Genomic DNA, 12,114 nt, shown 5'->3' with positions numbered 1-12,114 from the left:
GGATTTTATGCACAGGCCCTTCGAGGGCGAGAGCTGCTCTGCTCTTTATTCAACGTGTTGATGGCGAACCGGTTCGCAGGCCGGAAAGCCCGCCCGAGGCAGCGCCTGGAAGGCTTCGGCGGACTCCCTCCCTCCCTCGCTCCCTCCGCCTTCGGGCTGGGGCGGCCGGGCCTCGGCGTCGGAGGCGGGGCGCCTCGCTGACAGGAAGTACACGTGTGTGACTGGAATCCCACGAGCTCTGCGTGCAATCCCGGAAGCGGCCGGCGAAGCGAGATGGCGGCGGCCGTGGCCGGGTGGGAGCCGGGGGAGCCGGGCGGCGGCGAGTGGGGTAAGGGCAGCTGAGGGGGCGGCGGGGACGGGGCCCGGCCTGTCTCTCTCCCCACCCCCAAGCTCGGTTTGCCGGTTAATTTTCTTTCCGTCTGTGCATCCTGACGTACAACGTCTCCCTCCTCCCCAATCCTGTGAGGAGCTGTTTAGGCCCGGACGGGAGCAGGGCCGGCCTACCCTGGGGGGGGACCCTGGGGGGGGGCAGACCCAGCCCCCGTCAAGGGCCGCCTCCCCCCGGGCAGCCTCTTGGCAAATGTCCGCTTCCTCCTCGCTTGGCTCCTGCTGTGGACTTTCCCTCTGGCGGGGTGGGGGGCACCCTTTTGGGGTTCGCCCCAGGTGCCAAAACGCCTTGGGCCCCTTAAGAGTGACTGGCTGGCAGAAGCCCGGTTTCCCTGAGCCCTCGCCTCACAGTCCTTTATTCTTCTTGCTTTGCTTATTAAATGCCTCTGCCGCCCTTCGCCCAGGGACGGAGGCATCCCCTCTTCCAGTGCAGCGCCTGACATTAGAGTTGCGTTGAAAGATTCAGGACGGAGGAAAGGAAGTGCCTAGTTAAACCTGTGGAACTCCATCCCACTTGGATGCCTTTGGAAAAGGATTGGAGGAGAGGGCTGGCAGTGGCTACTAACCAGGATGGCTATGCTCTGCCTCCACAATTTCTTCTGAATACCACTTGCTGGGAACTAGGGGAATGGGGAGTGCTCTTGTGCATGGATCCTGCTCACTGCTTTCCCACAGGCAGATATCTGGTTGGCCATTGTGAGTACTAAATAGGCCGTTGGCTATTCTTATGTTCTTACATTAGTGCTTTCATGGACGCGGGTGGCGCTGTGAGTTAAAGCACAGAGCCTAGGACTTGCCGATCAGAAGGTCGGTGGTTCGAATCCCCGTGACGGGGTGAGCTCCCGTTGCTCGGTCCCTGCTCCTGCCAACCTAGCAGTTCAAAAGCACATCAAAGTGCAAGTAGATCAATAGGTACCGCTCCGGCGGGAAGGTATAGGGCATTTCCGTGCACTGCTCTGGTTCGCCAGAAGCGTCTTAGTCATGCTGGCCACATGACCTGGAAGCTGTCTGCCGGCTCCCTCGGCCAATAAAGCGAGATGAGCGCTGCAACCCCAGAGTTGGTCACGACTGGACCTAATGGTCAGGGGTCCCTTTACCTTTACCTATATTCTTTCATATGAATTGCCTCATAATCCCCCCAACAGACACACATACACACGTAAGCAGGTATTAGAAGGGGTTCTGAGGGAGAATATGCTACTTAAGGCCCGCAAGGCATTTTTCTTTGGTTTACATAGTCAATATACTGGCTTTTGGAGTGGGGGTAGAATTAAGACTGCAATCCTGAACATCTTTACTTGCAATTAAATGTTTCTAAAAAATCAGTGGAATCTATTTGAAGTAAACTTCGTACATGAACATTCTCTTGTTGATTCTGACAATCTGTTTAAGCCTCCTCAGGTCTCTTTTAAAGCTCTTATTGGCACTGAAGTGTTCCTTCTTGTGTCTATATGTCTCCTATCATCCCATGGTAAATGAGAGCTTTGGAGTGAAATTAAATTGATAAATGGCATGAAAGGTGTTCATCCTTCTCTCTCCATGCTGATCACTAATCCAATTTTGTTGTCTCCAGTCAGTCATAGATCACTTATTCTCTCTTAGCTTGACCCAAAGAGTACTGCTTGAAGAATAATCCTCTGTAAATTGCAACACAGTTATTCTGTCCTGTATATTTTGCCTGCTTAGTAAACAGTTCCTACCTGGACAAGTGTATATCTTTTTAAAAAAATAATCCTGAATTTTGGAAGCAGTAAATTAATCATAGTAAACAACTTGAGTTATGTGTACCCGCTGCAGAACTTGCAGGATAGAGAATTAGTGGTTTCTCAATTCTGGGTAACAGGAAAACTGACTATCAGTACCTGCTCAGCTTTGACTTGCATGCCTTAATGTTCTCTCTCCTTCATGTTGATTTACATCCTACAGAGTCTCTTCTCTTCACTGAAATTGGTGATCTGATAGAAGATGAATTGCAGCTAAATGCAGAGAATGAAACTTATGTAAGTCGTTGTAGTATGGATAGTTGCATGACCCTACAGTGTATTTAATCAACACGTAAAACTCCCTTGGTTTTATTTAGTACAGTATTTGTTGCTTGCACCCGTTACAACTTTACCTAGTGCAATATTATTTCTCTCCTGCACTAGCACAAATTTGGAAGCATTTCTTTCTAACATAGTTCTTTCTACTTAATGCATGCATGCAGCTTAATTTAGCAATCAGCAACACAACCATATTCTGACTTGCACTTTCAACAGTGTGTTTATTACCATTGCACAAGAGAATGTAAATGAAGCTTTGTATTTTTAACATTTTCTGTGAATCCCTTTGGTATGAATTGACTATTCAACAAACTCCTTATTTATCTTCAGTTGCAATCTTGCTGGTGCTCATTTGTATTTAAAAGCTGAAATATGTTCATAGTCAATCCCTGTAATGTTGGGTGCTTTTATGATGATACTATAACCAAAAAATGTGGCTTTGAAACCTGGGACTTCGTGTTTTTCTGGAACTGGAGAAAAGTAAAATATTAACTTTTAAAACATATGTAAGCTGCTGTGTAGGCTTAAAATGATCTTGAGATGTGCTCAATTGATAGTTTTTATTGAAAAGCTCTTTCTCTTCAGTAGCACATAGATGCTTTAAAAAAATAAGCAGTAATTTTTTTTTACTCTCTATATGTAAGAAAAGCATATTCATGTATGAATTCTGCCTCCAATTTGTTTATATGTAACAAATGTTCTACATGTGCTGGCAGTTATGTATTTGATGTTTTAGGCAACCAGCTTTTAGCTTTATGGCCTTAGTATGTTGTTTTATCTGATTCTATGTAAACATTTATTTCAACATTTGATATGCAGAATGTGTGCGGCATATATTATCTTGGAATAACCATTTAAGCACACAATACTGTATTGTTAATGTTTGGACAGCCTGAAATTTCAAACTCAGAAGTCATGGGCTGCTAATGAACATAGTGGAAAATGTACAGAAAACCATTTTAGGTTCAAGTAGGCAAGGTGTTCTGTAGCTCTGCAGCCATATCTAGAAAGGCCTGACATACGCATCTGGTGAACAGATGATCTAGATTCTAGGAATCTAGACTTAAGAGATGTAAAGGGAATAAGTAAAGGCTGAGGACATGTTGAAACTGATGCCTCTCACAAAAGCCTGAGCATTTTCAGACAAAGACCCTCAGTTAACTTCAGCCTGCTTGATAGATTATTGTTAGCAAAAGTAAATGAAGTAGTGGGTGATATTCAACTGTTTTCTCATAGTAGAACTATTTAAATTTTGGAACCTGTCTAAATTACAGTGGTGACTCGCAAGACGAAAAGAATCCGTTCTGTGATTCTCTTCGTTTAGCGGTTTTTTTCGTCTTGCGAAGCAAGCCCATTGAAGGATTAGCGCTATTAGCGCTATTAGAGGCTTTTAGAGGCTTTTAGTGGCTTATCTGCTCATCGGATCAGCTGATAAGCGGCTTAGCGCTATTAGTGGCTTATCTGCTGATCGGATCAGCTGATAAGCGGCTTAGCGCTATTAGCGCTATTAGTGGCTTATCTGCTGATCGGATCAGCTGATAAGCGGCTTAGCGCTATTAGCGCTATTAGCGGCTTATCAGCTGATCGGATCAGCTGATAAGCGGCTTAGTGCTATTAGCGGCTTTTAGCGGCTTATCTGCTGATCGGATCAGCTGATAAGCGGCTTAGCGGCTTAGAAAAAGGGGGGGAAGGAAAAAAAACCAGCAGGAACTCGCAAGACATTGTCGTCTTGCGAAGCAAGCCCATAGGAGATTTGTTTTGCGAAGCACCTCCAAAACGGAAAACTCTTTCGTCTAGCGAGTTTTCCGTCTTGCGAGGCATTCGTCTTGCGGGGCACCACTGTATGTTTCATTTAGGTGGGTCTACTCCAAGTCAAACTTAGTTGAATACCCAGTATTTTAAAAAAATAAATTTTATTGAGTTTTCAGTTTTCTATATTTCAAAATAAACATTTTACAAACTTTAAAATATCCAATGACTTCCCTTCTTCTCCTTTCATAGTTCATATTACATATCGTGCTTTCCTGCATAATTTCCTTAACCATTCAAATCAATTTTCCACTTCTACATTAATCAAATATTGTTTTCTCTGTTGAATTTTTCTTAATACTGCCAGCATTTTCAGCTGTGTACAATTGTTTTCCATATAGTCAATATTTTCCAGTCTTCTTTAAATATATGTTCTTCTTGCTCTCTTATTCTGCATGTTAAGCCTGTAAGTTCTGCATATTCTAGCATCATATTCTAGAGCCAATCCTCTTTACAAGGGACCTCGCTCACTTTCCATTTTGGGGCTAACAGAACATTTTTAAACCAGACAACCTTTCTAAAACTTTTTTTAAAAACATTTTTTTGACCAACATTTTGGTTTTGTCTGAATTTATTTTAAAACCTGCCACTTCCCCAAGCCTTTTAATTTCTTCTAGCGCTTTGGGAACGCTCTCCAATGGTTGTTCCAATGTTAACACCACATCATCAGCAAATGCCCTTCGTCCCACTTCAAAACCTCTAATTTTCCTATTTCTCCTTATATTCTGAAGCAATATTTCTAACCTCAAGATAAATAACAACGGAGATAGGGGACAACCTTGTCTAGTTCCTTTTCTTATTTTACATTTTTCTGAGAGAATATTATTTACTAAAATATCTGCAGACTGAATAGCATAAATTATTTTAATACCTGCTAGAAATGAATTACCTGTCTCCATCTTTTCTAAAACCTTGATCATAAATGACCAGGAAATATTATCAAAGGCTTTCTCCATGTCTAGAAAGATCAATTTTTTCATTCCTTCCAGGTACTCAAATTAATTACATTTCTTATTTTATATTTCACTTGTCGGCTTGTTATAAAAGTGGCCTGGTCTCTGTGGACTGGCTTGGTCAATGTCCTTTTCAATCTATCAGCCAAAATTGTGGCAAGTAGTTTATAGTCACAATTCAATAAAGAAATAGATCTATAATTCTTAGTCTTTGTTAGATCACTATCTTGTTTAGGGATCAAAGTAATAAATGCATCTTTGGTGCCAGTCACCAAAATTCTATTCATGGTGTATTTAAGTGGTTCTATAAGTACATCCTGAAACTTTTTAAAATAAATTGTGGTAAGTCCATCTGGTCTTGATGCTTTGCCCATCTTCATTCAGTTTATTGCCACCTGCAGTTCCAAAATCAATATTGGTGCATTCAAAATTACAGTGGTACCTCAGGTTAAGTCCTTAATTCGTTCTGGAGGTCTGCTCTTAACCTGAAGCACCACTTTAGCTAATGGGGCCTCCTGCTGCTTCTGTGCCGCCGCTGCACAATTTCTGTTCTCATCCTGAAGCAAAGTTATTAACCTGAGGTAATATTTCTGGGTTAGCGGAGTCTGTAACCTGAAGCGTATGTAACCCGAGGTACCACTGTACTGTTTGTCTTTAGACACTCAGGTATATTATAATCACTCGGATAAGATTCCCATTTTCTTAATATCCTCCTTCTCACAACAATATAAAGAAGTATAAAAAAATGTCCTTTAAAATATAGAAGTGGTTATAGGCAGTGTAGTGGTTATAGTCATGGGGGTTTTCCCGTTAAGGGTCATTCACTTAAGCTTCTCAATTTGACTACCCTATCCCCTTCCCTTATTTGCGATGGCAGGCTTTTTTGTTACCTTGATTTCTTCAAACAGCTTGTTCCCTTGCAGGACAGCAAACATTTCCAGAGAAGTCTCCCTTTTCGTTCTCCAGTCAACACACCAAATAAATCCAATAGTTCAAAATAATTCAGAATTAATCCTTTTGTTTCTTTGATTGAATTTTGGGAAATTTTCCACTCCTGAGAGAGGAATGACAAGGCAGCTTGCTGCTGGAGTGCGTTAGAGCCCAGTGACCACGGCTCAACCACTGGGACGATCCGGCTCCTGGTGGAACCAAGCGGACCCATTGGGAGCTCGCTTTGGTAACTGCGGGACCCCTCAATGTCCTGGTCATCCCCAGGACCTTCTTTGGGGTGCTTGTTGCCTCTGAGCTACCCCAAAACTCCAAAAAAGCAGCAGCCGGGTCACTGCGATAGCAGTACCTACTTCCTTCTCCCCTTGCAGCAAACCGGAAGTCTACCTAGTATTTCTTGAATATACTGCTTATTCAGTTTGCTTCTCTCTCTCTTTCTAATTTTGCTCACTTTAATTTGTAGGAAAACAATCTTTGTGATTTTGACTTTGACTTGGATCTGATACATTGGGACTTGGACTCCTGTGATGTTTCAAAGCAGATTCCAGCAGGTAATCTCCGGATGGGTTGCTCATCGCAAAATATTAGATGCTGCTTCTGAAATATACCCATGTTTCACACAGCTTAAGTGCTTGGCGTTGACACGGTAGTAATGAGACCTCTTGCATAAGATAACATTAGAGGAGCCCTGGTGGATCAGACCAAAGGCCATTTTGGTCCAGCATTCTGTTCTTGCAGTGGACAACCGAATGTTGATAGCAAGCCCACAAGCAGGGCCTGAGTGCAACAACACTCTCTTGTGCTGACTTTAAACCATAATGAATTCTCCCTAAATCAGTGGAAAATCTCTTTGCTCATATCCTGATAGTCTGGATATGGGGAAAGTAGTCTGATCCAAGGGGAAATGATGGATAAGGTTCCTAACGTCATGCTATGTTTTAATCTTTCTAAAGAAGGGGCACTGGGGAACCCAAACACTCAAACCAAAGAGGATATTAACTCATTAAATCTATTTCAGCATCATACTTACAATCCAGATTTCTACACATAGAGGCACCTGTTTAGTCTTACATTCATTTACATCCTCATTTTGCAGATGTCGACTGTGAAGTGGAGCCTCCCTCGCCAGCCACTTCAGCTGATTCAGTTCCTTCTCCTCTATCTGTGGATTCTCCGGCACATGTACCTGTAAGCAGCTGAACATTTTGTGCTAGTCACATCCAGTGGGGTAGCATTTAATGGAGTTAGAATTCAGAGCTATAGGTAGTTTTTAAAGTTGCATAGAAGTGATTGCTTTTCGTCTCTGCTATGTAACTTCCATGTTCTTCGGCCGATGTTTCAAGAAAATACCTGGGAGCAAACCAGAATTAAGGCTCTGCTGCAGTAGGAATGATGCAAGGAATAAATTATTGTACTCTCTCCTTGAGGTTAAGGGCAGGTGACTTGCCCAAGGCCATTGAGTGAGTCTTTGACTGATTTGATATTTGCCTACAAATTTTCCAAACATAGAGACTGATATGGTTCATTGCAAGTCCTCATCTATTACAATTCATGGTTTTTATTAACTGAAATTCTATTTGGGGCTGCTGTACCGCAACCTCCACAACCCTTTAATCCACCATTTCCAGCTACTGTGATAACTGCAGATATTCCAAGATACTGGGTATAAATGGCTTACATAGGACTTAATGAGCTGGGTTGGGATCTTGAAGATTTAGCATAGCATGCCATAGCTAGCGTGTGAACAGAGTGCAGATTTGAAAATAGACTTTTTATTAGCATGTGTTTGTCTTCTACTTATTTATTGCAACTGGAATTGACTCATTTTGTTTCGTTTTTGTTTTTACTTTCTCAGGAGGGGGTAGAGCTGGGCTCCAGTTCCCACCCATCGCCTGTGTCTTTGTATGACAGGGGCTCTCAAAGTCTTTCCTCACCTGTAGGACGAAAGGAGAAGAAGCCTCCACCCAGAACAACAAACCGCTCGGGTATAGCAGATATGTTTGCTCTGGCCATCTGCATTATAGGAGTCATAATCCTGGCCTCTCCCATTATAAGTGTGACTGAGAATTAGGGCTGTCACTCACTTTAAAATAGCTGAGAAAATGAATTGTATGAGTTTTAATTGATCAGTATATATGCGTAAGTTTGCATATGTATAAACAGTAGTTCTGAAGAAAGAGTCATTCTTCGTTTTTAAGAGATGTATCAGAAGCATCAGCACTGTAGATGAGGCATTATCTCCTGTGTCAGTGAGGATTCTTATTACCTGCAGCTTTTGTAAATAATTGTATTAAAAATCATTAGCAATATTTTAAAATTTTGACACACAATTATTTGGCATCTTTAAAAACCTTAAGACCATTCACTAAACCCTGTGTAATGGACACTTGAAATGTGCTATATAAATTACTATTGTTGATGTTAGCAATCTGTCCCCTTTTTCATCTAGCTTCCTTTTCTGGTTGTTGATTCTTAGAGGGGGCTTGCAGTGGCCTCTTGATGTCACAAACATTTAGAATTAAAGGATGGTTGCTTACACAAGTTCAACATATATAAAGCTAGTTTGAAATGTACATGTTTTTAATAGTTTTAATCATAAGTATCTTCCAGGTTTTGTTGATATTTAAAAGCAGATTTTGTGGTTAGGCTATCTTGAATGCTTCCCTTCATCTGATGCATTTTCTATTTGAGGAGGGATTCGTACCTCAGTAGCAGAGCATCCAGACAGGAGATCCCTTGTCTGAAACCCTAGAGAATCGCTGCTAGTTAGTGTAGTCCCAAAAAGAAAAAGCTCAACAACTCTGACAATGGGTAGATCAATGCCAGGTTTTTTTATACTGTGAGTAGATCACAGTCTCTTGGAAGCTGGACGTCTCTGGCGTAGACAATACTGAACTAGATCAACACAAGGGGCTGATTATATAAGGCAGCTTCCTATCTTCTTGCTTTCCTCCCTGCTCTCCTGGCCTATGATGTCACCTCTGTTGAGGTGCATGACTGCTTATCTTCATGCTAATGCATGTCCTGGATAAAAAGAAACCAGTAATTGTAATCTTTTTGGAAGAGCACGTCAATTTCAATCCAGTTTCATTCTGTTCTCCAGCAAATGGATCTTCTGTGACCTCCAGTCGATGTAGTCAGCCAGCCTCCAAACCTTTGGTTCAACCTAAACCTTTGTTGCCTGCCTTTCGGGAGCCTCAGACCAGCGTCAGTGTTCATGCAAAAGCTATTGTCATTCCGGCTCTTCAAACACTCTTGGCACTGCCAAAGCAGCAGCCAGTTGTTGCTATCCAGCCAGCACCTGCAAAAGGTATGTGAGCAGATGGTGGAGGGTGGAAAGCTTGGCTCTCATGTGTGAAAAGGAAACTGGATCAGTGCCAGTTTTCTTAAGCAAGGTGGGTTGCCAATGTTTTTAAATTGCTTTAATATAGAGCTATATTTAATGTACGCAGTTAAGCAGCTTCAACCCTCAGGCTCATTATGCATGTTCAGTTTTGGCACCCAGTGGTGAAATGGTCAAGTACTACTTTGTAGGTCCTTTCTATAGTAAGACCAAGGATGCAAAGAGCCATCTATGTGCCCAAGCATAGATGACTTTTAAAAGCATTGTGAGTTAATGGAAGATGCAAACTTTAAACATTTATTAGTTGTCTTTCAACATTTTTTAAAAAAAGATCTCCACATGATTTACAAAGAAGAACGTACCCATCAATTACCGTATACATTAATGCTCTTCAGCAGCCAAGGTGGAATGTCTGGCTGGTAAACATTCCTGGGAAACCACACCCTCCTCCCGGGTTCTTCCTGCTCAAGGAACCATCTACATACAGTAGCTTAATAATGATGTCTAAGTGACACCTCTGTGTTCAGAGGCAGTATTTCTCTGATTACCTGACACTGAGTCATAGTCAATAAGAAATACACCTCCAGCTTTCTTCTGCTTCTAAGCTTCCTGACAGTATTTGATGGGCCACTGCTGAAAATCTAGGGCTGGACTAGAAGATTCTTTGGTCTGATTTGGCAGAGACTGTCAAGCAGCTTCTTTGCCACCTTGTAACTTTTTAAAAAACTGAAGGTAGTGTCCAAAGTGATATATGCTATGGCCCAGAGTGTACTGCTTAAAAGGAGGGAGGGGGTATCACCGGGCAACTGCAACTCATTGGGTGTTACTAAAGGAAATCTTTGCATCCCATCCTAGGAGACTGAGTGCCTAGGATTCGAAATGTTTTTCTAGGTCTGGCATCAGTGTTAAGTTTCAACTTTGGGCAATAAATCAGTTCTCCTCTTGATACAGCTGCCAAGGGAGAAGACTTAACATGCATAGAAATCTGTTTCTTTGTGTGATAAATCAGTTCTGCAGTGCTGTTTCTCTCTATTACAGGTCAGCCGGTAATGCTTTCTCAGCCTGCCGTGGTGCATTTTCAGGCACCCGCAATCCTCCCTGCCACTAATCCAGCCATTGCTGTCACTGGTGGAGTCGCACAACTACCAGGCCATGCTGTAAATGTATTGCCGCAAACTGTAGGAAAGAGTTTGACCTCCGGAAAACTTACTGAGTCTAAGCCTGTTCTTCATGCTGCTTCCCCAAATACTAGCATGGATGTAAGTTCTTTCTAACAAAAGTTTGTAATTGGCCCTTGCACCTAGAGAGTTTTTGCTGCAAATCTTCTTTTAGGATTCCAAGAAAACTTGTAGAGCACCATTAGCAACAAGTCAGGGCTCTTCTAGGGATTATAGAGACAGAAGTTCAAAGAAAAAGAAAAAAGGTTAAGTTTATGTATGTGACAACAGCAGCTTGGATACTTTATGCACAGAAATTGAAAGATGAAGAAGTTCCTACCAGAGAAGAATGGATAGGCAAAGTGATAGGCTATTCTGAATCAGCAAAGCTGACATGTAAAATAAGAGAACTTAATGATGATTGTTTTATGGTGGAATGGTAGCCTTTTTTGGACTATTTAAAGAGCTATAATATGATGAATTCATGAGCAGGATTTGAACTATGAGCAACAGAAATAATTAAAGATTATTGTATTATGGTTATGTGAAATTTGTGGAAATATAATAAAATATATTTTAAAAAGTGATCCCACCCACACATTAGGATTATGAAGGAAACACAGAACTGGATACACTGTTTCCACCATTATGCCTATTTCCTATTTCCAATGTTGTGCCTGATCTGTTTTCCTGATTTACTCATTTCCTGATTTTTTCTCCTGGAGGTGGATGTGGCTGCAAGGATGCGCCAGTTTGAGCCATCCTCTTCCCTGCCCCAAGATTTTATCAATCCTCTTAAAAGAAAAATCTGTATGTAGATGGCATTGTTGAACTTCTTTTTCCGAGTTATGCTGAAGTTATTGTTGGAATATTGAGTGTGGTTGCAGGGCAGAGGAGCAAAGCTTTGTTGAGCTGTTTTTTCTGTACCAGGAGACACAGTCCCCACCCTCCCTGGAAGTTGCTGCTTCAGGGATTTTGCCAGCCATCTCAGGGCTAGCCATGCATTTCCATTTTTTTTGTCCAATTTTCAGCCACTTAAAAAAGATGCAGCACTTGGAAATGCAGGTGAGAACTAAAACCTTCTCTCCCAATTTCCCTCTCCAACCAGAAAACTGCAAGTTGTCCCCAATCCCAGTAATGATGCTGCGAGACACAAGAGTTGGGTTCAATAGAGGGCTGCAACTGCATTGAATGAGTTTTCACTGGTCTGCAATATAGATAAAAACTGGTTAGATGCCCTGTCTTCCCATACTTCCCCAGTCGGTGGTAATTATCACTACGGTGGTAAAACTATGACTGGGCTGGACCACTTCAAACTGAAGGTCTACATGGGGATGGAATGCAGGGAATGCCCTGCATTTTAAAAAGTCAGGGACAATTTTAAACAATGTTAGAACTTTGTTTTTATCCTAGTTTTTGGTGTGGAAAGATTGTGGGGGCATAGAGGAGCATGTCGTCAGAAGTAGTGCAGTTCA

The 12,114-nt window shown here is 42.1% G+C and overlaps 1 protein-coding gene across 2 annotated transcripts in view; it reads left to right on the top strand.

The window, feature by feature from the left end:
• Positions 1-12,114, top strand: part of ATF6 (activating transcription factor 6) — an 80,293-nt gene continuing 68,179 nt past the window's right edge. The window contains exons 1-7 of one of the 2 annotated variants that reach the window (XM_083507140.1): positions 1-328; positions 2,314-2,387; positions 6,603-6,690; positions 7,236-7,327; positions 7,995-8,124; positions 9,243-9,449; positions 10,521-10,741. In XM_083507140.1, the coding sequence (XP_083363266.1) occupies positions 274-328; positions 2,314-2,387; positions 6,603-6,690; positions 7,236-7,327; positions 7,995-8,124; positions 9,243-9,449; positions 10,521-10,741 (867 nt within the window). In that variant the 5' untranslated portion in view covers positions 1-273. The remainder of the gene's footprint in view (positions 329-2,313; positions 2,388-6,602; positions 6,691-7,235; positions 7,328-7,994; positions 8,125-9,242; positions 9,450-10,520; positions 10,742-12,114) is intronic. The other variant, XM_083507141.1, reaches the window with a different exon arrangement.

The sequence above is a fragment of the Podarcis liolepis genome (assembly GCF_965112155.1).
Source record: "Podarcis liolepis genome assembly, chromosome: 6".
NCBI lineage: Eukaryota > Metazoa > Chordata > Lepidosauria > Squamata > Lacertidae > Podarcis > Podarcis liolepis.
This window is presented reverse-complemented; position numbering and strand designations above follow the sequence as displayed.